General features: G+C 38.4%; 2 protein-coding genes across 12 annotated transcripts in view; one reads left to right on the top strand and one right to left on the bottom strand.

Moving 5' to 3' along the window:
* On the bottom strand, positions 1-16,749 carry THAP6 (THAP domain containing 6). 5 transcript variants are annotated; one of them, XM_023637962.2, is made up of 5 exons: positions 16,609-16,749; positions 15,601-15,703; positions 14,172-14,379; positions 9,862-9,987; positions 1-2,784 (listed from the first exon to the last, which is right to left on the bottom strand). In XM_023637962.2, the coding sequence occupies exons 2-5, from the start codon at positions 15,678-15,680 to the stop codon at positions 2,527-2,529; spliced, it is 672 nt and encodes a 223-aa protein (XP_023493730.1). In that variant the 5' UTR covers positions 15,681-15,703; positions 16,609-16,749; the 3' UTR covers positions 1-2,526. The 5 variants fall into 5 exon arrangements, with proteins under 5 accessions (XP_023493730.1, XP_001490782.2, XP_005608762.1 ...); XM_001490732.7 differs by lacking the exon at positions 16,609-16,749 and adding an exon at positions 16,276-16,412; XM_005608705.4 differs by lacking the exon at positions 16,609-16,749 and adding an exon at positions 16,160-16,411.
* Positions 16,320-24,227, top strand: part of RCHY1 (ring finger and CHY zinc finger domain containing 1) — a 23,681-nt gene continuing 15,773 nt past the window's right edge. Inside the window, exons 1-3 of one of the 7 annotated variants that reach the window (XM_023637956.2) lie at positions 16,320-16,760; positions 21,567-21,686; positions 21,937-22,052. In XM_023637956.2, the coding sequence (XP_023493724.2) occupies positions 16,320-16,760; positions 21,567-21,686; positions 21,937-22,052 (677 nt within the window). Of the gene's footprint in view, positions 16,934-21,566; positions 21,687-21,936; positions 22,053-24,227 lie in introns of all 7 variants that reach the window. The other 6 variants (XM_023637957.2, XM_023637958.2, XM_023637959.2 and 3 more) reach the window with 6 other exon arrangements.

Genomic DNA, 24,227 nt, shown 5'->3' on the forward strand with positions numbered 1-24,227 from the left:
TTACTGGAGAAAATATTTTATTTTTCAAATATATAATGGATTCTTCACCCCTCCATTATTTCTGTAATAATTTCATCTTTTTATTAAAACTAAAATATATATTTTAATACATCTTCTCTCAAATCAAAGACTATGGTATAATTGTGATTATCTTTAGCAACCAAAGTCTATTTTTAGAGATTTAAACTTGATATGGAGAAAAATGCCATGTCAAGTCCTTCGTACCTGATTTGGTGCTGAGGTTGAAGTGGTGTATTGGTTTGTTCCAGGATCCGGAGGCCACGCCCAGCTTTAAAGGAAAGTGAGGTCCTTAGGCTGGGCTCGGGGCCTGAGGGCCCTCTGGTGGGGGATGACTGGTTGTGCTCTGCACAGGACAGTTCTTCCCCAGGCCAAACTGGAACCTCTGGGAACAGTGGACTGAGGTATACACTGTGTTCAGGCATTCGTTTGGGGTGGCAGGTGGGAAGGACCCTACTTCTTATATCAGATTTCTACCGGTAATCATTTCTCCATAAAAATAAAGAGCAAATGGGTGGCTCCAGGTCCTTGATGATACCAATATTTGGCCAACAGTTCTTGCTCTCTCTCAGTGACACTAAGACCAATAAAAAAGAAGACTAGGGCTGAATTCTCTCTGAATATGTAGTAAAGTGACTGTGGCAACTGAGATGGTGGCAGAAACTGGGACTTGACTCTTGGAGAGGTCTCCTGTGCTTGATTTATTCTAAGCAGCCAGTAGAGAGCTAGAATCAGACACCGGATAACAGAATTTAGACAATGGATCCACAGAATTGGAGCTATCCTCTTACTTTTCTCCATTCTCCATTGACTTTAATTTTTATACTCAAAAAAAAAGGTGAGGGAAAAGGTCTCCACCTCTATCACAGAATCTCCATAAAATCCAAGATCACACCCAAACTCCATTAGAGTGTCCATTATGAATTCAAAATTAAATAACTAAAATAAATAATGAGTAGCTAATGAGAGGTTTTGTTTTAAGGTAGTAAAAAGATGACCTTGGTGATTTCTTCTTAGCATAATACTCATTTCTCAAATGTGGGTAAAATCCCGTTTAGAGGGAAGGTTTGGAATCCTACATAGAAATATGACATGCATTAACACAGAAAATTCTTAAATATAAAAAAAATTCACGTGACCATATCCTTACTGATATTAATATAACACAAATAAAATGACAATGAGCATTTCAGCACAAAACACAGTTCATTTCTAGTTAACACACTGAAATAACTGATACTCAAATTCTAACTACTATAGCATAGACACCTGAATGAGGTTCATAGATGTACATGTGTTTCAAAGTAGAATTTGGCTTTGGGCTAGTAATTTTTACTTTAACCACAGTATCTATGGCTCTTAATTTCAGTTGTTTTTACTAAGAAATTAGGAGACAACCTAAATTTCTGATACTTGAATCAATCAAAAAATAGCTAAGAGTTATTCTTTTGTAAGTTCAGCAAAAAGCTATTCTAAAGCTGCTGTTTTCCTTGCCTAGTCTTTAAATAAAACCTCTTGGATAGTAATCTACTCTCCTAATTAAAGGAAATATTGTAACCTTTTCTCCAATCCTATTTCAACTGGAAGAGCCATAACATTATTTTTAAATGGTTTCTTCTATATTTTGTATTTTTAAAAATGCCAGCAATATTACTTTCTGCAAAATATAAGCAGCATTCAAAGTATCCAGCTTGTGCTGGCATTCGGATTTTGAAGATATATTTTTATGATGAAATAACAATCATGAAACAAAATGTTCAGGAGAACTGTCAGAGTAACGAACCATTTAAAAATCAGATTTATGACCCTTTACCATTTTTTAAAGCTAGGCTGGTTTACATCAACGTGCTCCTAGTGAGGAGGATGACGTGTGTCCCGAAAAACTGAAACTTCATCAGGGGTCTTCTTAACTTGGCTCTGAACAACATTAAAAGTCAGAAGTTCTGCACTGTATGCTGTTCTCAGGGTTAGCGCCACGGGATGCCTTGTAAAAAGATCTTTTGCTATTAATGGTAACAAAAGCACCTTGGATTGGATCCAAGATGGATTTGTGTTATAAATGAATTCTGCTTTATAGTAAAGTACATTTCAAGCACAATTCAACGTACTTACCCTAAAGCACACATAAGTAAAGGCACTCCTTTGAAGCCAAAAATCTGAGGCCGCTGAAGAAGTACCAAGTTCCTACCACTACAGCTTAATGTGGCTGATTTGACATAATTTCCTCAGTCCTGCAGAACTTTCTTGATCTTTTAACATCTTACAATAGTGACCTGGCACTAGTTTAGGTCTACAAAAACACAATTGTCACAAGTCACACAAAAACATAACTGAGCGCAAATTTCTGCATGTCTTCAAAAGAAGCCTTTGATAACAACTATAATACGGAATGCTGCAGAGGACCCAAGGAAGCACTCTAAATGACAGGTACTATTTACTGATGGTAAGTGAGAATTATTTTCTAAAAGGCTGTACCAATGTCAGTTTTAGGTAGGACATAACACAAAATCACTTCACGAAATAGTCTCGTTCTATGCTTTCCTGACAACACTCCCAGCAGAAAGCTTCTAGTCTGTTTGCCGTTTCTTGGCTGATGAGACATTCATCCTTTAATTCCCTGATTGTCTTCCTCAAGGATTTTTGGAAACGCTTTTCTCGGTCTAAAACATTCCGCAGACTTTTCTTGGTATCTTCTAGCTCGCTGATCACATGATCTAATTTATGCTTAAGTTTCTTTGGGCTGTCCATTACACTGTAGCTATGCTCCTAAAAACATAAACACCAAGTTATTAAACCAGACTGACAAGTAGTTAGAAAAAAGCTTAAAACTAGGCCTCAGCTATTTCTTCATTTATGTTGCTTAAGGAAGACTGTTAAGTTGGTGATATCAGAAGGTTTAAAGAACACAGGAAGAGGACAGGGGTGGAAGCAGTATTTCAATTGTCTAAGGCCTCGCTCGTTTGTCTAAGGCTAGGCCTGCATGAAGAGTGCAGAATCCTATGGATGGGAAGCACTTCTTCTCCAGGGGGAGGGATCTGCTATGAAAACCCTGACACTCACAATGAGTATACAGATTCTGTTCCCTAAGTGTGGGCCTGCTAAGTTTAATTTTTACCTATCAAACAAACTTAAACTGTTAAACTTTAACTGGGGTACTTTATTTTGATGAATATTTCACCTTATAAGGGATGACAGGAGAGGAGAACTGGAGCAGGTCCTCAGGCTGGGTGTTATGGATTTAGAGAGAACTCTGGTCTTGGATTTTTTTTTTTGCAGAGGAAGAGTTGCCCTAAGCTAACATCTGTTGCCGATCTTCCTCCTTTTTTTTCCCTTCCTCCTCCCTGCTCCAAAGCCCCAGTACATAGTTGTGCATAGTTCGAAGTTCTTCTGGTTCTTCTACCAGAGCTGCTGCCACAGCAGGGCTACTGACAGACCAGAGGTGTGGTTCTGTGCCTTGGAAGTGAACCTGGGCCGCTGAAGCGGAGTGTGCCAAACTTTAACTGCTAGGCCAGCAGGGCTGGCTCTGGTCTTGGATTTTTTTTAAAGATTGGCACCTGAGCTAACAAGTGTTGCCAACCTTCTTTTTTAAATTCTTCTCCCCAAAGCCCCCCAGTACATAGTTGTAGATTCTAGTTGTGAGTGCCTCTGGTTGTGCTATGTGGGACGCCACCTCAGTGTGGCCTGATGAGCGGTGCCATGTCCGCACCCAGGAGCTGAACTGGTGAAACCCTGGGCCGCCGAAGTGGAGCGTGTGAACTCACAGGCCGCCGAAGTGGAGTGTGCGAACTTAACCACTCGGCCACGGGGCTGGCCCCAGTCTTTGATTTTTAAAGAGACAATTTAAGCTCTGTCAATATCTATTATAGTTATGCTTACATTTGCTGGGTATACTTACTTTTCACTCAAAAATAGGGAAAATAACACTGACGTATTTTATAAACTGCTATAAAATAATTTTGAAAAGCTGTTATTTAATATTAAAATTAGTCAAGAGGACTTTCGTTTCCAGCCAAGATGAAATAACAGACTGGACTGACTTCTGTCTAAAAAAACCAATGTGCGGGCAAAAGACATAAAAAACGTTTTGAAGGTAACAAACATCAGGCAAGGAAGCCAGCAATCACAGAGAGATGGGAACCAGAGAAGTGAGCCCTATGATTGCCCAGCTTCTCGTCCTGAGAGAGTTTCTAGGCTTCAGTGCGAGGAGAGGAAACCCAGGCAGACCTTGGCAGACAGGGTGAGGAGACAGTGCAGAGTGTCCAGGGAGGCCAAGTGGCTGGAGTTCACAGACAAGGTACTGGAGAGGAGAGAGCTGCACAAAGGGAGAACTCTGGAGATGTTCAGAGACTCCCTCGTGAGTATTTCACTGAATAAGATCAGTGCATGCATGTAAGGGAACTGCCCACAGCCGAGGAAAGAATGACCAGAAAAGATTAGGAGTGCTCTGTGCTCAGAGGACATGCCACTATTTCCACCAGCCAGAGCAGAAAATTTTAAGAGTCATGGGGTATTGAATAGAGTATACAAAAGAGCCTTGCTCAGCAGTGGAGAATAGCCCTAGACTGGGCACTGCTCTAGTCCTGCCTAACAAAGCAAAACTCAAAGGGATCAAACTGTTTCCAGAGAACTTAATGGTACCCAGAACTAAGCTCAAGAATAAAGGACACAAAAAGATCCAGCATCCAGCCAAGTAAACTCCACAATGTGTGACACACAAATTTACCAGGCATGCAAAGAAGCAGGAAAACGTGAGCCATAATAAGAGAGAAACAAAACAATGGAAATCAACCCAGAACTGATGCAAACATTAGAATTAGCAGACAAAGGAATTAAGAAAGTTATTAGGGGCCAGCCCAATGGTGTAGTGGTTAAGTTTGTGTGCTCTGCTTCGGTGGCACTGGGTTCACAGGTTCGGATCCTGGGCACGGACCTAGCACCACTCATCAGGCCACACTGTGGTGACATCCCACATAAAATGGAGGAACATCGGCATGGATGTTAGCTCAGAGACAATCTTCCTCAAGCAAAAAGAGGAGGATGGCCAACAGATGTTAGCTCAGGGCCAATCTTCCTCACACACAGACACACATGATTAAAACTGTATTCTACATGTTCAAAAAGTTAAGTAGAGACATGAAAGATATAAAAAGAATCAGAAGATCTACAGATAAAAACTACAACGTGTGAGGTGAAAAACACACTGGAGGGGATTAACGGTAGATTAGACAATTCAAAAGAAAAGAGTAGTGAAGGTGAAGATACAGCAATATGAACTATTCAGAATGGACTATAGGGAGAAAAGGGAATATAAAAAAAGCAAAACAAAAAGAGAACAAAAAGTCAACAGAGCATCAGTGAGCAGTGGCACAACTTCAAACAGCCTAATACACAGGAAATTAGAATCCCCAAAGGAGAGGAAAGAAAAGTGGAGGTACAAAGAGATATTTGAAGAAATCATGGCCAAAATTTTTTTCCAAGTTTGATGAAAACTAAAAACTCCTAGATAAAGAAGCTCAACAAATCCCAAGCATAAGAAGTATCAAGAAAACTAAACTAAGGTATATCATAATCAAATTACTCAAAACCATTGGAAAAGAAAAATTCTTAAAAGCAAAGAAAGAACCAAATGTTAGGTACAGAGAATAAAGATAAGGATGACAGTAGATTTTTCATTAGAAACAATGCATGTGAGAATACAGTGGAGCACTATCTTTAAAGACCTAAAAAAAAAAAACCCAAAATCCCCAAACCTAGAGAAAATATCTTTCCAAAACAAAGATTAAATAACGATTTTCTCAGACATATAAAAGCTGAAAGAATTCATCATCAGCATAGCTACGCTGTAAGAAATGTTGAAGTCCTCAGACAGAATGACACCAGATGGAAATATGGACAAACACAAGGAATGAAAAGCCCTGGCAAGGGCAGCTACATGGGTGATGGACCAGATTTTTTTCTTATTTAAATCTCTTTAAAAGACAATCTACTGTTTAAACAAAAATAATAACAATGTACTGTTGGGTTTATAGCATATGTAAAAGTAAAATGTATAGCAGTATAGCACAAAGCTTGGGAGAGGAGAAATGAAAGTATGGTTTAAGATTCTCATACCATACGTGAAGTGAAACAATATCACTTGAATATAGCCTGGGATAAATTAAAGATGCATGCTATGGACCCAAAAGTAACTAATAAAATTAAACAGAGTTATAGCTGATGAGTCAAAAATAAGAGAGAAAATGGAATCATGAAAAATGTTAGTCAATCCAAAAGAAGGCAGAAAAAGAAGAAAATGGGAACGAAGAACAAATGGGACAAATAGGAAAAAAATAAGATAACAGATTTAAACCAAATCACACCAATAAACACACTAAATTAAATGGCCTAACTAACCCAATTAAAAGACAGAAATTACTAGCTTTAAAAAAACAACCAAGATCCAAAAGTATATGCTGCCTACAAAAAATGCACTTCAAAGATAAAAGACACAAATAGGTTGAAAGTAAAAGAGTGGAAAAAGATATACTATGATAAGACTAATAAAAAGAGTGTTAGAGTGTGTAATATTATTATCAGATAAAGTGGATTTTGGAGCAAAGAACATTACCAGGGATAAAGGAGGTCATTTTGTAATAAAAAAGGGGTTAACTTATCAAGACATAAGAATCCTAAACATTTAGTACCGAATAACAGTGCTGAAAATGTAACAAGCAGAAACTCACAACTGCAAGGAGAATTAGACAAATCCACAACTACACTGGAAGATTAAACGCCTCTCTCTCAATGATAGGTAGAACAAGTAGACAGGAATTTACTAAGGATGAAGATTTGAAAACACCATCAAACAATTTGACCTAATTGACATTTACAAAATATTCTAGCTAACATTAGCAGAATGCACATTCTTTGTAAAAGTACACAAAATATTTGCCAAAATAGACCATATTTTAGGCTATGTGTCTCAATGAATTTAAAAGCACTTCAAGCAATTTCAAGTCATACAATGTATATTCTCTGATCATAAGAGAATTAAATTAGAAATTAATAGAAAGATATCTGGAAAATTCCCTAATATTTGGAAACTACATAGCACACTTCTAAATAACCTATGGGTCAAAGAAAAAACCAAAATGGAATTTGAAAGTATTTTGAACTAAGTGAAAATTAAAACATATTTAATTTGTGGAAGGCTGCTAAAGCAACACTTAGGGAGAAATTAATATCAATAAATGCCTACACTGGAAAGAAAGGAACCTTGGGGCTAGCCTGGTGGTGTAGTGGTTAAGTTCATGTGCTCTGCTTTGGCGGCCTGGGGTTCACAAGTTTGGATCCTGGGCGTGGACCTACACACCGCTCATCAAGCCACGCTGTGGCAGTGTCCCACATACAAAATAGAGGAAGACTGGCACAGATGTTAGTTTAGTGACAATCTTCCTCAAGCAAAAAGAGCAAGATTGGCAATGGATGTTAGCTCAGGGCCAATCATCTTCCCCACCAAAAAAAAAAAAAAAAAGAATGGAAGAAGCCTCATATCAATGACCTCAGCTTCCCTTTAAAGAAACTAGAAAAAGATAAGCCAATTTTATTGAAATAAGTAGAATAAAGGAAATAATAAAGATGAGTGGAAATCATTGAAGTAGAAAAGAAAAACAACAAAAAAGTGAGAAAATCAATGAAAGCTGGTTCTTTCACAAGATCAACAAAATTGATAAATCTCTAGGCAGTCTGATCAGCAATAAAAGAGAAAAGAAACAAATTACCAATATCAGAAATGGAAGGGATGATATCACCATAGATTCTATAGACATTAAAAGGATAATAAGGAAATGCTATGAACAATTTTAAGCTAATAAACTTGATAACTGAGATGAAATGGACAAATTCCTTGGAAGACACAAGCTACCAAAATCTTTCCCACAAAGAAATTACTGGCCCAGATGTTTTACTGGGGAATTCTATCAAGTATTTATGGAAGAAATAATACCAATTCTCTACAAACTCTTCCAGAAAATCGAAAAGGAGGCAATACTTTCCAACTCATTCTTTGAAGTCAGCATTATTCTGATACTGAAACCAGTCAAAGACATTAAAGGAAAGAAAACTACATGCCAATATGCCTCTTGAACGCGAAAGATTCTAAATAAAATGCTGACAATCCAATCCAACAGTATATAAAAGGGATAATACATCATGAAGCAGTAGGGTTTATTCCAGGAATGCAAGGCTTGTTTAACATTCAAAAATCAATTGATGTAACTAATCATATTAAACTAAAAGAGAAGAACCATATGGTCTCTCAATAGATACAGAAAAAGCATTTGACAAAACTAACATTCAGTTCTGACAAAGACTCTCAGCAAACCAGGAAGAGAAAGGCACTTCCTCAACCTGGTAAAAGGCATTTACAAAAAACCTACAGCTAACACCACATTTAATGGTGAAAGACTGAATGCCTTCCTGCTAAAGTGAGGAGCAAGGTGTGGAGGTCGGTTCTCAGTGCCTCTATTTAGCACAGTCCCGGAGGTTCAAGACAGTGTAATAAAGCAAGAAAAAGAAGTGAAAGGCATCCATGTTGGAAAGGAAGAATGGAAACTGTCTTTAAGAGCCAGCCCTGAGGGCCTAGTGGTTAAGGTTTGGTGCTTACTGCTTCAGTGGCCCTGGGTTTGCTTCCCAGTCACAGAACCACACCACCTGTCTGTCAGTGCCATGCTGTGGTGGCTGCTCACATAGAAGAACTAGAAGAAGTTACAATTAGGATATACAACAATGCACTGGGGCTTTGGGGAGGAAGAAAGAAAAAAAGAGGAAGATAGGCGACAGATGTTAGCTCGGGGCAAATCTTTCCCTACAAAAAAGAAAAAAACAAAAAAACCCCTGTTTTTAATGACAGACAATATAGAAAATCTGCCAGCTTCTATAAAAAAGCTTTTATAATTAATATGTGAGTTTAGCAAGTTTCCCAGATACAATACAAAATCAATACAAAAATCAACTGAATTTCCATATACTAGCAGTAAATAAACTGATAACATTTATAATAGCATCCAGATAAAATAGTTAGGGATAAATCTAACAAATGAAATGACAGACGTCTACACTGAGAACTATAAAATACTGCTGGGAGACGTTAAATACTTGAATGAATTAAGAGATACAATGAGTTCATGAGTTGAAAGACTTAAGAAAGTCTTATCAAGATGCCAATTCTTCCCAAATGGATCTGTAGATTCAACACAATCTCAATCAAAGTTCCAGTAGCCTTTCCTGTAGAAATTGTTAAAGAGTGATTCTAAAATTCATATGAGAATGCAAAAGACCTAGAATATCTAAAGCAACTTTGAAAAAGAACAAAGTTGGAAGATTACCACTGCCTGACATCAAGAACTCTTATAAAGTTATTGTCATCAGGACAGTAAACCAGATCTGGGTTCCAGGCTCTAAGATGAAGAAGCAATGAGATGAATAAATAAATGTAAGCTTGAATGCTCTGTACATGTACGACGGTTCTTCAAGAAAACCTAAAGACATAACTATTTTTTAATTAGATATTTCCATATAGAAAATACAGTACCTAAAAAGGAAGAATTAACTATTGCATTTTCTTGGTAGAAATATCCTTGCAAAATCATTCTTTGAACTAAATACGTAACCAAATGATTAACTACCTCCATATTTTTGCTATGGATAAATAAATTATAATGGCCCTGGGAAGCAATATTACTTTTGGACAATACATATAAAAAAAAAAATCCTCAAACACCTAAATCCCTCATTTAATCCTAATGAAGAGGACATGTTCATCTTAAAAATATCAATGTTAGCTCAGTGAGTAATTTTACTTACAAATATGAACTGGGATTGGAATTCTTCCACACACGAGGAAGCACCAACCAACTGGCGATTGCGGTTTGTGACGGGAAGGGTTTTGAGGGTGAAGTTTTTCCTACAGTGAAGCTTCTCTCTTTTCCCCTGTTAAGGATAGTTAACAACAATCACTGTTGACACTTCTGCCCTTTTTTACATTTTTATTCCTGTTTAAACTTTGTGTAATAAAATTAATGCAATATTTCTTCTCATGGATTTGCTTTTAAATGTCAATAAATTTTAAATTCCACTAAGATTAAAGTAACTTCCCGCTAACTCTAAAGTTTACCTGAAAACACAAATTTTCCTAAAAAAAGAAGAGTGAAAATGAGGGAGCATATTAAAAATATGTTACACAGTACAATAGTTGAAATAATGTGCTACTCTCTTAAGACTACACAGAAAAATCTAGAAGTAGATCAAGTAGATAAAAGCCTTTACAATAAAATTTGGCATTCTGAATAAATGAAGAAAGGCTATAAATCATGTAAAAGAGAACTAATTAGAGGGTACTATGCTAAGTGAAACAAGTCAGAAGGAGAAAGTCAAATACCTATGATCTCACTCATAAGTAGAAGATAAAAACAATGACAAACAAACACATAGCAACGGAGAATGGATTGGTGGTTACCCTAGGGGAAGGGGGGAGGGCAAAAGAGGGGATTAGGCTCACATGTGTGGTGATGGACCATAATTAGTTTTTGGGTGGTGAACATGATGTAATCTACACAGAATATATTCGAAATATATTACAATGTACATCTGAAAGCTAAAAAAAAAAAGTAAAATAAAATAAATAAAATATCTGTTCATACGCTTTAAAAAAATAATTTCAGCTATAAAAAAAGGAAAAACAGTTACATCCTTTACATATAATAAACCATGATGAAATTCTATGTACTGAAAATTTATGTAAAAATGAAACCATGAGGAACTAGGGAAAAAATAGGGAATATTTATATGATCTTAAGGTGGGGAAGGCTAAAATCAGACAACTCAAGAGAAAATACAGAATTTACTACTACTAAGAAAAAGTGTGAATGTCAAAAAACAAAACAAACCAACTTCATAATTAGAACTAAAGACAAACAACAAAAAGTAACTACAACAAAGATGGCAATTAAATGATTCATATCTTCAATAGATCGTGTTTTTACAAAATAGCTTAGAAAAAGATGAAAACAGAAGAGGACCCGAATAAGTAATTCACAAAAGAAGTAGTACAAATGTCTAATAAACACACGAAAAAATGTAGAAACTCACGAATATTTAAAGAAATCAAGAGAAATCAATAAAATTGACTGCCTATCAATTTTAGCAAAGGTTAACAACATAACTCATACTGAGGATTAGGGTGGACAGACATTTTTGTGCATAGCTAGTATGGGAGTAGATTAGTGGATTCTGCACAATTTTTCATGGGCCTTTGGGTGATTTGTATTAAAAGCAAAAGCCTTAAAAATGTGTATAATTTTGATCCAACAATTTTATTTCCAGAAATTTTTTTTAGGATATGTACAAAGTTTTAGCTACAATAATGTTCATTATACTTGCTGTTTAAAATAGTGAAAGATGATAACCTACAACCCATTGTGAGGATTGATTACATAAACTATTGTTCATACATAGGATCAACTGTTAAATGGTCATTAAAAGTGTTCTATAAAACCAACACCAAGTATTGGCGAGGATATGGAACCAGAGGAACTTTTATATGCTCAGAATGGGACTATAAATTGGCAGAACTTTGGAAAACTACGGCAATATCTACTCAAGCTAAACATACAAACCCCTGGGACCCAGCAATTCCACTTCTTACAGAAGTGTACATATACTCTAGAGAAATGTGTACATAAGTGCACCAACAGACATGGACAAAAATGTTCATAGTTGCACCATTCATAATTGCCCCAAAGTGAAAACCACCCAAATGTTCATCAACAGTAGACTGGAAAAAGTATAGTTCATTTACAAAATGGAACACTATATTGCAAAGAAAATAAGTGGACTATTATCACACACTACAATGTCGATGAATCAGGCAAACAAAATGTTGAGCTAAAGAAGCCAGAGTAGATACAGTATGACTCCATTTATATAACTGACAGTGACAGAAGTCAGGATAGTAGTCACCTTCGGGGGTGTAAGGACTGGGAAATGGCATGAAGAAGGCTTCTGGGGCCCTGGTAATATTCTGTATCTTGGTCTGAGGGGAGTTACATCAGTGTATTCATTCAGTGAAGATTTATTGCTCTGTACACTTACAATGTGTGCCCTTTTCTATATATATGTTACATGTCAATATAAAATTTAGTTTAAAAAATTGATGTTCTATATAGGTTTCTCTTAAAAACGTGATCCAGGGGCTGGCCCTGTGGCCGAGTGGTTAAGTTCGTGTACTCTGCTTTGGCGGCCCAGAGTTTCGCCAGTTCGGATCCTGGGCGCGGACATGGCACCACTCATCAAGCCATGCTGAGGCGGCATCCCACATGCCACAACTAGAAGGGCCCACAACTAAAAATATACAACTATGTACCAGGGGGCTTAGGGGAGAAAAAGGAAAAATAAAATCTTTAAAAAAAAAAAACCCCGTGATCCACAGATCTGCAACCCAATCATGTGGGGTGCTTGTTACAAAGTGCAGATTTCTAGACTCCAACCCAAACTTACCGAATCAAATTCTCTGGAAGGGGGGACACAAGAGTCTGCATTTTAAACAAGCTCCCTGGATAACTCTTACGTAGACTAAAGTTTGAAAGCCATTGTTGTGGAAAAATATTTAACATCATGGAAAATAGTAGTTAACAGTGGACTCTGGAACCAAAATGCCTGATTCAAATCCAGCCTCTGCCATCTAATAGCTGTGTGAGCCTGGGGAAAGTATTCCAGCCTTCCTGGCCTCAGTTTCCTCAAGTGGTAAAATGAAAATAATGATACTGTTTACTCATATGGTTGTTGTGAAGACTTAATGAGTTTATATATATATAAATTAATATATGTATGTATGAAGTGCTTAGAATAGTGCCTGGCACACAATAAACACTATATAAGTGTTATTAAAAAAAGAGAGAGGGAGAGAGAGAGAGAAGCAAATAAGAAATAAAGGATATACAGTGTAATTCTATTTTTGTAAGAACAGATATAGATGAATTTATATACCAACATGCACACAAATGACTGGAAAGATACATATCAAAGTGTTAACAGTATTATCTCTAGATTATGTGATTATTATTAATTTTTATTTTCCTGTTGCTTGTATCATCTAATTTCCTATAATTAAAAATTTCTTTGTTATAAGGAAATAAATAGTAGCTTTTGAAAGCTAGTAATTTATGGTTTATTTATTATGCCCACATTTCTTAAGGTCGTCTTAACATTACAGCTGGAGGACACCTTGCTATAGGAAAACAAACCCTTTAGAGCAAATTGCTCAAGTAACTACACATTTATTAATACAGAAGAAAGTGAGGCAGTCTCTGCTCGATCACTCAGGCACTGGAATATGAGCAAGTGCAGAAAGTGACCAAGCCCGCCTGGGAGCTGGTGCACTTCTGGACTCCCTCCCTTGTCTCCAGCTGTCAGGAAGGAGGGAGACAGCTTTCAATGGAAGCTCGTTACTATTGTGGGAAGTCACAGGTTCTCCCTGAATTTTCCACGTTGGAGGTGGTCAGTCTACAGCGTCTAGGAGCAAATACACTTTCAGGCATATGAAGTCAAGAGTTACTGAGGGGGAGGCAGCCAACCCATGGCACTAACATCACTGAGAAAACCCAGGAAACGCAATTAGAGTTTACTTATATAATCCTTTCATTTTCTTTTTCTGACTTTTTCTCTCTTTTCCTTCTCCTGTTCTTATTTCTTTTGGTTTTCTTCCTTTTAGTCCTATGCAGGCTTTAAACTTGTGGCCCTAAAAGTATACTTTGGTCCTGTTAGTGGCTCTGCTCTTGACTTGGGCTCCAGCCTGAGGAGGACCGCCCACTTGGAACTTGAGTTCAATCCTCTTATGTTAACCTCCAGTTTTTGGACACAAAACTTGAGTTACGCCAACTCCTAAAGTCAGTCCACTTCACCAAACCTTACTAACGACCAAATATTTCTGAGCACCTACTGGCAAAATACTCCTACTACACACTGGAAAAGCTGAAGGAGCAGCTTACAAATTTAAAAGCTCCAAGAATGGACTTCCAACGAATATTCAAGCAGTAAAAATGTTGCAAGAGTGGTGAAGGTTCTTACAGTACCACAGAAAGTGGGTAATGACGGTAAGCAGTATCTCATAAACAAACCTGTAAGTGAGATGGGGACTCAAAGATAGAAGGAATGACTCCAGGCTTCAGTTTAATATTTGGAGCACTTCTGTCAAAATCTGTCTTCTTAAAGTGCCTGGAACACAATACATCTCCTTTTTTAGGCTCCCAAATGCCTGCAGCATTCACATCAAGTCTTTTCATTGCTAGGACCCACTTTCTTTTGACATTTTCATCTGTGGGGAATCTGGAAAAAAATATAAAAAGGATTTTAAAATTAAACACTATTGATATATAGTTGAATTAAGGCTGTGACTAAATTGATTCCTTAACGAGTCTGCTATTACTCTGGGGAACTGGAATATTTAGGAAACCACCATGATTCATGCTTTCATAATTTTCAGTTTTAATAGTCAGATTTTTCTACCAATCATGCTGCAGACCTATGGTCCTCATTTCAATTTTTCTCATATCATAAAGAAAAAAGTTTCAACGGATATTTAACACCTTATGGTAAGATCCACAATGAAGGGTTTTTTTCACCTATAGATGGTAAAGAATATCACTTGGGCCTTTTCCTATCTGAAGTGATATCTAGAATTTATCCCAGCTGAACACAGCCCCTGTACTTTCATTCTTCTATCAGCATCAGAAAATTGCTTAGAGTACCACTGAATACACCAGAGGTCTATAAATGCTTAATGAATGAACGCAGAGAACAGCTGCAGAGCTTAGAGTTCTGGAGATCAGAAGTATTTCGAGAGATCTGGAGGCCAATAACCATCTCTCTTTCAATTTTCCAAGCTGGTTGTGAAAATCCTTGTTAGAATAAGAGAGGATACACATACTCATTTTTTACGTCCTCATACTTAGCAAAGTAGTTAGCAGATCTTTCTCTAACACATAGCACAGAACCTGGCACAAAAGCAGCAAAATAAACCTTTAGCAAATGAATAATCATTAAATCTTATTGCTCCTTCTTTCCTATGCTGTCAGAAGAAAGGCTGAAATACTAAATTAGGATCATCCTGATTTATTTGCAACAGAGCTAAAGAACTCCTGGTCTGAACTTGTAATTTATATTTTTTCTCTACAACCCTAGCTTGATCTATTTCTAAATAGAAAACACAGAATATATTTGGGCAAAGATCCTTCCTTCCTTCAGATTGTAAACTAGATGTAAAAAACACTGAATTTCGTTGCAGGTATGTTAAAATGCAGAGTAATAATATTAGCAAAAGTAAGTTTGATATTTTTATTAACCAGCTTCTGATACCCTGGCATGTATCTTAAACTTCTAAACTAAATTATAGAAGTATAAACATATTGCTGTCACTTCAAATTTAACTAAAGAGGTTATTTAAAAAGGATTTGGGAACTACAGTTCAAAATCGAAGGTTCAAGTAGAACTGTCTTTTGCTTTTTATAACAGTCAAAAGTGGTTGGCTTAACTACAGCAAAATCTTACACGTGAAATGTCAGTCCTTTTAACTTGGAATTTGGCAAACAGCGAGAAGCACATCCAATGGCCGAGCAACATTTCACCATGATTTTAGCAACTCATAACAGAACTGAAAGAAAATTAAAATGGTAAAAGTTAGTAACTTCAAAGCTAAGGGGAACATATTCACCTTTCCCTGTATGTTTTAGATATCATGAAATCATGTTAGAAGCCAAAAGCAAATATTTTCTTCCAACACCTGCAGCTTTGTTAGTGACATTTTCCAAGGCCTTGGCTCTTTAATAAGCCAAGTCATATTTAGCTATGCACTGAGGAGTCTGATTTCAGTTCCGTAGGCTTGCACATTTCCCAACCACCGCTTCTTCCAGGCACCTCGTTCCCTCTGCCACTAGGCCTTTGCACCCTGACTCCTCCTGGCATACTAACTCCTGCTCATCTTTCAGCCTGTGTTGCTTCTCCAGGGAAACCTTCCCTGACACCCAGATCAAGTCAGATCCCCTCTATTATTAGCCCTCGTAGAACACACATGTGTCCCTCCCAGCACTTCACAAAGTTGTAATCTTACATTTATCCCAGAGATTCTCTGATCAATGTCTTCCTCCCCCACCAGCCTGCGAGTGAGTTCCACGAGGGCATGGTGGGGGCGTGTGCTTTTTCTCACTTTTTGTCCCCACGGTTTACCTGGTGACTGGCACACAGGAAACGTTAATACGTATTTGGAAGTAATGAAGAGCAAGTCAAGGAGACGAGAACTCGGCCGCCAAGCAGCAGCGCGCGCGGGCGCGCTCGGAGCCCGGGGTCGGGCGGGCTCCGCCCCTTTCTCGCGGCTCGGGGCCGCCGCAGGGAGAGAGGGCGGGGCCGCCCAGTCACAGGTGCGGATGCGGCCGGCGAGCCGCCCTTCCTCAGGGGTCATCGCGCGTCTCCGCACGGCTGCGCTCTCCCTCGCCCCGAGCCACGCCCGGGGTGTGGGCGGGCAGCGATGGGGGAAAAGAAGAGTCAACCAAGAGTTATTACCGTTAACAGCGAAGGCAGCGACTAACGTCGACGGCAGAGATTGCGTCTCTCCTCGCTTCCGCCCCGTCGCCGCGGGAACCGGAAATCCGGCTGCCCCGGGTCACGTGCCCAGCCGCCATATTGGTTCGGGTGGCAGCTGCCGCCGTGAGGGGGTGCGCTAGCGCGGCGCAGCTTCTCTGGGCGTCGTTTTCATCCTGGGGGAAGGGTCGGTGCAGTGTGAGGGGAGGTGGAGGAGATGGCGGCCTCGGCGCGGGAAGATGGCGCCCGCGGCCAAGAGCAAGGGCGGCGGGGCTGCGAGCACTATGACAGAGGATGTCTCCTGAAGGTGACGACTTCAATGGGCTCTTCCCCTGCGAGCTGCCGCCGGGCTGGGCTGGGGGCCGGGTGGGCAAGGCAGTTAGGCTTGGGCTTAAGTTTGAGGCTAGGCTGTTTATCAGCATACCTTCTCCACCTCGACCTGGGTTCCTGCCGTAGAGGACGTTTTTGGCAAGGCGACCACGCGCCCCACCTTTCCTCCTGTTTTGTAGTCTGCAGGCAAAGCCCGTTTTGCTTGGGAAGAGCCTGAGCTTGCACATCGGTCACTTTATCAATGAGTTTCTCTATTTAGTCTTTTGCTGCTGGAAGTAGACTGAGGCAGCCCCGGGCCTCTGCTGGCTTTTCCCCAGGATTATTTTCAGGTGTTTGATGATATAATGGAAAGCGATAAGCCGGTGGAGAATCGGAATACGATTTCAGCTCCTGTCGTAAACAAGTTTTACAGTTTGCAGCTTCATTTTAGAGTCACTGAGTATGCCTAAACCTGCCAAGGGGAAAATGTACATGTGAAAGAGGAAGACAATCACGTAATTGCCACTAATTAGGAAATTATGTATGGGAACGTGCCTAGTATGCATATATTGTTACTTTTGCTGTCTACTTTGAGGAAAATTCCTCGTCACTCTAGAGTTTTTTAAATTGGCACCCATTCTGTTAAAGTTTTTGATTTTTCTTGCAAGAAGCAGTGTAAAGATTTTTCTTAGAAAGCTTAAGCTTTGGAGTCCCACAGCCCTTCTCCCAAATCTTAGCTTTGCCTCTTAACAGCTCAGTGTTTTTGAGCAAGCTACTCTTTGCGCCATATGTAAAACAGGGGTGATGGAAGTTCTTGCATAAAGTATGGGGCCCGAAAGGACAGCCTAAAGCCTTATTTGTGGCCCGTGGTTTGGTGAACATTCCTCCAACTGCACTGGATGAAGCTCTTCCAAAGTTGGTCATTCACCAAGTGTTGTGTAAGGAAATTGAATGCTATCCTTAGGATTTCATTTCCACTGAGATGTTCTGTTATTCTTTCAAACCTGAGGTCTAAAACTGAATTCAGCATCTTGGCCCGCCCCTCTTCCCCCAAGAAACCACACAAACACATCTGTGTGTCATAGCACTTAAGATGCTTCGCCCTGAATGTGAAATGCTTTTTGCCCTCTCCCTCCATTATTCTTAAATACCAGAGGCCAAGTGAAGAGTTTTAAGGAGGAAGTAATCAACTAAATCAAATGCTGCTGTTTGAGTAAGATAAGAACTGAAGATTGGCCTTTAATTTGGCAAAGAAGAGGTAGCTGGTGATCTTGACAAGAAACATTTGAGTGGAGAGATGGGGGCAAAGCCTGATTAGAGAGGATTCAAGAGAGGAGAGAAGTGGTGGAACTGGAAATAGCCTTTATAGACAATTCTTGGAGTTTTGCTGTGAAAGAGAGCAAGAAAATGAGCCTGTGGGTTGTTGGGAGATGTGACATCATGGGACTTTTTTCCCCTTTGAGTTGGGAGATATTGCAGCATGTTTGTATATTCTTGGAAATGACCCAGTAAAGTGAGAATGTGTTACAATGCAAGAGGGAGAGGAAAAACTGTAGGAGTACTGTCTTTGAGAAGCCAAAGAGAAGGTGACATTTAGTGCACAAGTGGAGGAGTTGGTCTTAGATAAAAACGTGGACTCTGCAGACTCTAACAGAAGGGAAGTGGGAGTATGAGGTAGATTTGCGAGTAGGTTGATAGAGTTTGTGGGAGGATAGTCTCTTGTTTATTTCTATTTTCCTAGTGAAATAAGCAAGGTCATCAGAGTGTAAGGAGTGAGGAAGAGATTGTTCGAGGTTTAAAGAGAGAGGAGAAGGTGTGAAATAACCGTTTAGATCCTGGGTCCTAGACTCGAGAAGAATGAGGAAATTGACTAGGGAAATATGGTAGTAAGAGCCTGCTTTTTATTAGTGGTTATGACTTAAAAGTAAGACCAGTCATTTTGGTGGTGCTCTTTCTTTAGCCATATTCAACTGTTCCTGTGTAGATTGAGTAGGAGAGAATTGGATGTAATCAGAGTGGGGATTTTGGATAGGAGTATGAAGAGGGAAGGAAGAAACCAGGGTATGTACAAGGGAAGAAATGGAATTAATTGGAAAGAGAGTAGGTAGTGGTTAGAGAATTTCATGCTTGAAATTAAGATACAAATAGCATTCAGTTCTTCTTCCAGAGCAGTGGTTCTCAAAGTATGGTGAATGGACCATGGGGGATTCCTGAGGCCTTTTTAGGGGATCCTCAAGGTCAAAATTACTGTCTAATACTAAGACGGTATTTGTCTTTTTCAGTGTGTGCAAAAGCAATGATTAAAACTGTTGCACCTTAGCACAAATTAAGTTAGTGGCCTGTACAACACCTATAGTTTAAAAAAAAAAAGCTAGAATGTCATTGATAACATTAAAGCGGTACAGTGATTAATTTTATAAAATCTCAACCCTTGAATGCATTTTTTTAATACATGTTTGATGAAATCGGATGTTTTTATCAAACATTTCTGCAAATTGAAGTTTGGTGGTTTCATGAGGAAAAGCTCTTGTGCAATTTGATTGTGAACTGAACTGGTTGCTTTTTTCATGGAACAACATGTTTTGCTTGAACTATGGTTATTAACACTTGGGTATTTGGTGGGCATTTTCTTGAAAAGGAGGAAAGTGAGACTGTCATTACAAGGAAAACAGTTGGCACTGATAAAGTTTGAGCTTTCATATAAAAACTAGAATTTTGGGAAACTTGTATTAGCCTCTGTGAGCTTGAAAGCTTCTGAATACCTAAAGACTTTTCTGATGAAATGGGTGGTGATAGTAACAAATGTGACTTTTTTGATATTGCGTGTCAAATGTGTGAACATTTGCAGGATCTGCGTAACTCAGTGAACTGATATTTTCCAAATGACCAATGCATGGGTAAAAGATACATTCAGAGTGCAAGATAGGTGAGTGGATTCTAGTGTAACAGAGGGAGAAAAGTTCACTGATGGGATTTCAGATTCCATGTTACAACTAACTGATTATAAGAGTTGTTGAGTTTTGGCATAGTATCAGAGAAGAATATCCATAATTCTTTGAAAAGCCTATTAAAATACTCTTCCTTTTTCCAGCTACATATTTGTGTGAGGCCAAAGTTTCTTCATATACTTCAACCAAAACTGATTGAATGCAGAAGCAGAAATGAGAATCCTGCTATTTTTTGGGGAAATACAGTTATTTTTCATTAAAATGTTATGTTAATGTGTAATGAATTTGTTACTATTATTTTAACAAGTAATATTTTAAAAACGTATTAGTTTTAATTTATAATATGGTAATAAGTGTCAGTAGATATAACTCACATAAACAAAAGCACTTTGGGATTCTCAGTAATTTTTAAGAGTGTAAAGGCGTCCTGAGACCAAAACGTCTGAGAACCACTCTTCTATGGTATGACTAAGGGAATATGTGGCTGAGGAGGGTTGGAGGACAAGGCCATTGGAAGTGAGAAAGTCAAGGAAGATAATTCAGGGTGTTGGAGGGATTATCATTGTGGATGTGCAGATCACAAAGATTTAGGAGAAGAGTAGTGTTGGAGAGAAAGGGAACCAGTTGAGTGTTAAAATCTTTAAGGAATGAACTGTATTGTGGTAAGTCACAGCATAGGAAGTCTTGAGAAATGAGTGGATCTGCAAGGTCACAGTGTACCAGAAAGTATTGGGTTAGCTTTACTGGCCTGGAAACTTGTTGATGTACTAGTTAGGGTAAGGCTAAGTTGCTGTAACAAAAACACCCAACAGAAATAAAGAGTTTATTCTTTCCCACCTAACAATTCCAAGGTGGGTGATCAAGTTTGGCGATGAGGCTCTGTTCCACATGATCACTCCAGGGACAAGTTTTTTCCATTGTATTATTTTGCCATGTTTTAGGGCATATAGTTATCAGCTGGGTTGCTGCCATGTCCAGGTTTCATTTGATGGACAGGGGAAATGGAGCATGGAGGAAGAGGCAGGCCCAGTTTCTTAAGTTTCTCAGGCCCAGGAGGGGTGCTGATTTCTTCTGATCGTATTCTGTTGGTAAGAGCTTAATTTGGCCACACCTAACAGCAAGGAAGGCTGGGAACTGTAGTATAGCTGGGCAATCGTATGCCTCAGAAGGAGAGAATAGATTTTGGTGGACAGCTGGCAGTCTTTGACATTCTTGAAAACAAGGGCTATCTCTTACATTTATTGCATCCTTTCAAATATCAGGCATATAGACAACTCAAGAGAATTAAAATATAATCTTTGTAATATTTAATGTTTAGAGGTTGGAGTAGGTAAATGAATTTATCTGGAAATGTCTAAGAAGTTGCCTGCTTGCCATTTAGGCCGAGAATGAGTTTAGGGTGTTGTGAGATTAGTTTTTCAGTCCTTCATAATTTCCATCCTTTGTAATTCTTTTGTCATTAAAGACAAGGTTGTGTTCAACTTCATACAGTCATAGATGTTGAAGGGAATAGTTGAAATGTGGAGAAAACAGTGAAATGTTACATGTATGATCAGTTTACCAGCTGATCCATTGGTTGTCATCTTTGACCTTGTTCCAGGAGGAGGAGGAAGAAAATTTTTTTTGCATCGCAAACTTGTCTTCTCTTGCTTCTTATAACTCTTTTTCTCCCCTGGGCGTTAGGCACCTTGCTGTGACAAGCTTTATACTTGCCGCTTGTGTCATGATAACAATGAAGATCATCAGCTTGATCGCTTTAAAGTAAAGGAAGTGCAGTGCATAAACTGTGAAAAAATTCAGCATGTAAGATTTTATCACATACTTCTATTTTCTTTTAAAAATTTTTTACTAAGGTGGTTTAAAAATTTAGTCAAGCATATTGCAAATAAGACTTCTTTAACTCTTAAAGTAAGCAATATCTTTGATTTAAATGCTTTAAAACTTGTAAAAATAAAATTGCATATACTTTAGCATAAGTTCTGGATATTCAAATAGTGATACAAAATGTTTTGGTAAGATTATTCCAAATTTTAATTACATGTGTCTTTTTTAGGCCCAACAGACTTGTGAAGAATGTAGCACATTGTTTGGAGAATATTATTGCAGTATATGCCATCTGTTTGACAAAGACAAGAAACAGTATCATTGTGAAAACTGTGGAATTTGTAGGTACTGTATGTAAAATGTTCTTTTCTGATTACTTCTAATATATCTAGGCAATAATGGTTTTTAAAATCAACTTTATTGGAGTATAATTTACATAAAATACAATGCATTTTAAGGGTCTAGTAAGTTTTGACAAATATATATGTCTGTGTTACTATTAACACAATCAAGATAAAAAACATTTTGGTTATTCTAAAATATTTCTTCATGCCTCTTTGACAATAGTCATTTAGTTAGCCCATCAACTATTGGGTGGCTATTTAAAATTTTAACTTTGGGATATAAAATATACTTTTATATGAAGTGTTTTGCAGGCAACTGAGGCAGAAAATTAGGGTGAATTTTTCCTTTTTAAAAAAATTACCAAAAAGTGTAGGTTGGGGGCTGGCCCCGTGGCCGAGTGGTTAAGTTCGCGCGCTCTGCTGCAGGCGGCCCAGTGTTTCGTTAGTTCGAATCCTGGGCGCGGACATGGCACTGCTCATCAGACCATGCTGAGGCAGCGTCCCACATGCCACAACTAGAAGAACCCACAACGAAGAATACACAACTATGTACCGGGGGGCTTTGGGGAGAAAAAGGAAAAAATAAAATCTTTAAAAAAAAAAAAAAAAAAAAAAAAAAAAAAAAAGTGTAGGTTGATTTTATAAAAATTGGAAATTACAGAAAACTAGGAAGAATAAAAATAAAACAACTTATAGTACAACCACCTGCTGACAAGCTACTATTGACCATGTTGGCATATAGGAATTTTTGTCTTTCTAAAAATTCTGAAGTATTACCTATATACAAAAGCATATATGTACTGTATGTATGTTATAAAGTATACTAATACAACAACAAGCCATTCAATTTAAGAAATAGAATGTTACCAATACTGTTGATGCTCCAAGTGTTCTGTGCCAATCCTTTCTCCTTGTTCTCATTGGAGGTAACCACTATTTGAATATTTTTAATCACTTTCTTGGTTTTGTTTTATGTAGTTTGTTTTTAAGGAAGGATACTGTACCAAACATACCAAAAGATGCAGAAATCATAAGCAAACAACCTTATGAGTTTGCTTATGAACACACCCTTTAACTACCCCCAGATCAAAAAATAGAATATTCATAACATCTTAGTGTCCTTTCTTATGCTCCATCCAAGTCAATACACTCCCCGAAAGGTAACCACTCTGTTGACTTTCTGAACTTTTTATAAATGGAATCATACGGTATATGCTCTGTAGTGTTTTGTTTTATACATTTTTTTCCTTCTGCTTTTTCTCCTCAAATCCCCCCAGTACGTAGTTGTATATTTTTTTTAGTTGTGGGTCCTTCTAGTTGTGGCATGTAGGACGCCACTTCAGCATGACCTGATGAGCGATGCCATGTCCACGCCCAGGATCTGAACTGGTGAAACCCTGGGCCACCAAAGTGGAGCGCACGAATTTAACCACTGGGCCATGGGGCAGGCCCCCTGTTTTATACATTTTAAGGCAATATTAGATATTTACATAGGATTGTTCTATTTTCCTTTACAATTGAACCATTTGTCATTATATAATGTCTCTTTTTATCTTTAGTAATGTTTTCTGCCTTAAGATCTGCTATAGGGGCCGGCCCCGTGGCTGAGTGGTTAAGTTCGCATGCTCTGCTTCAGCAGCCCAGTGTTTCACCAGTTCCGTTCCTGGGCACGGACATGGTGCTGCTCATCAAGCCATGCTGAGCCGACATCCCATATAGCACAACTAGAAGGACCTGCAACTGTAGTATACAACTATGTACTGGGGGGTTTTGGGGAGGAGAAGGGAGCAAAAAAAAAGATTGGCAACAGATAGTAGCTCAGGTGCTAATCTTAAAAAAAAAAAAAGATTTGCTATATTCATATCTAGATTAGATTTTGCATGTTTATCTTTTTTATTTTTTAATTTCCAAACATTTTGTATACTTACATTTAAGGCATATGTCTTGTAAGCAGAGTATAGTTGAGTTTCTTTTTATTGAGTTTGATAAAAACTCTGTCTTTTGGGGCTGGCCCTGTGGCCGAGTGGTTAAATTCGCGCGCTCCGCTGCAGGCGGCCCAGTGTTTCGTTAGTTCGAATCCTGGGCGCGGACATGGCACTGCTCATCAAACCATGCTGAGGCAGCATCCCACATGTCACATGGAGGGACCCACAGCGAAGAATATACAACTATGTAC

The sequence above is a fragment of the Equus caballus genome, chromosome 3, assembly GCF_041296265.1.
Source record: "Equus caballus isolate H_3958 breed thoroughbred chromosome 3, TB-T2T, whole genome shotgun sequence".
Classification (NCBI taxonomy): Eukaryota; Metazoa; Chordata; class Mammalia; order Perissodactyla; family Equidae; genus Equus; species Equus caballus.

Bases quoted from the DNA above. Each gene is read 5' to 3' on its own strand.
- THAP6 (XM_023637962.2), bottom strand. From the start codon at position 15,680: ATGGTGAAATGTTGCTCGGCCATTGGATGTGCTTCTCGCTGTTTGCCA. The intron at 14,380-15,600 runs GTAAGATTTTGC...ATTTTTTTCCAG, and splicing joins AAAGGACTGACATTTCACGT to ATTCCCCACAGATGAAAATG. The intron at 9,988-14,171 runs GTTTGTTTATGA...TATCCTTAACAG, and splicing joins AGTCCCCATCTCACTTACAG to GGGAAAAGAGAGAAGCTTCA.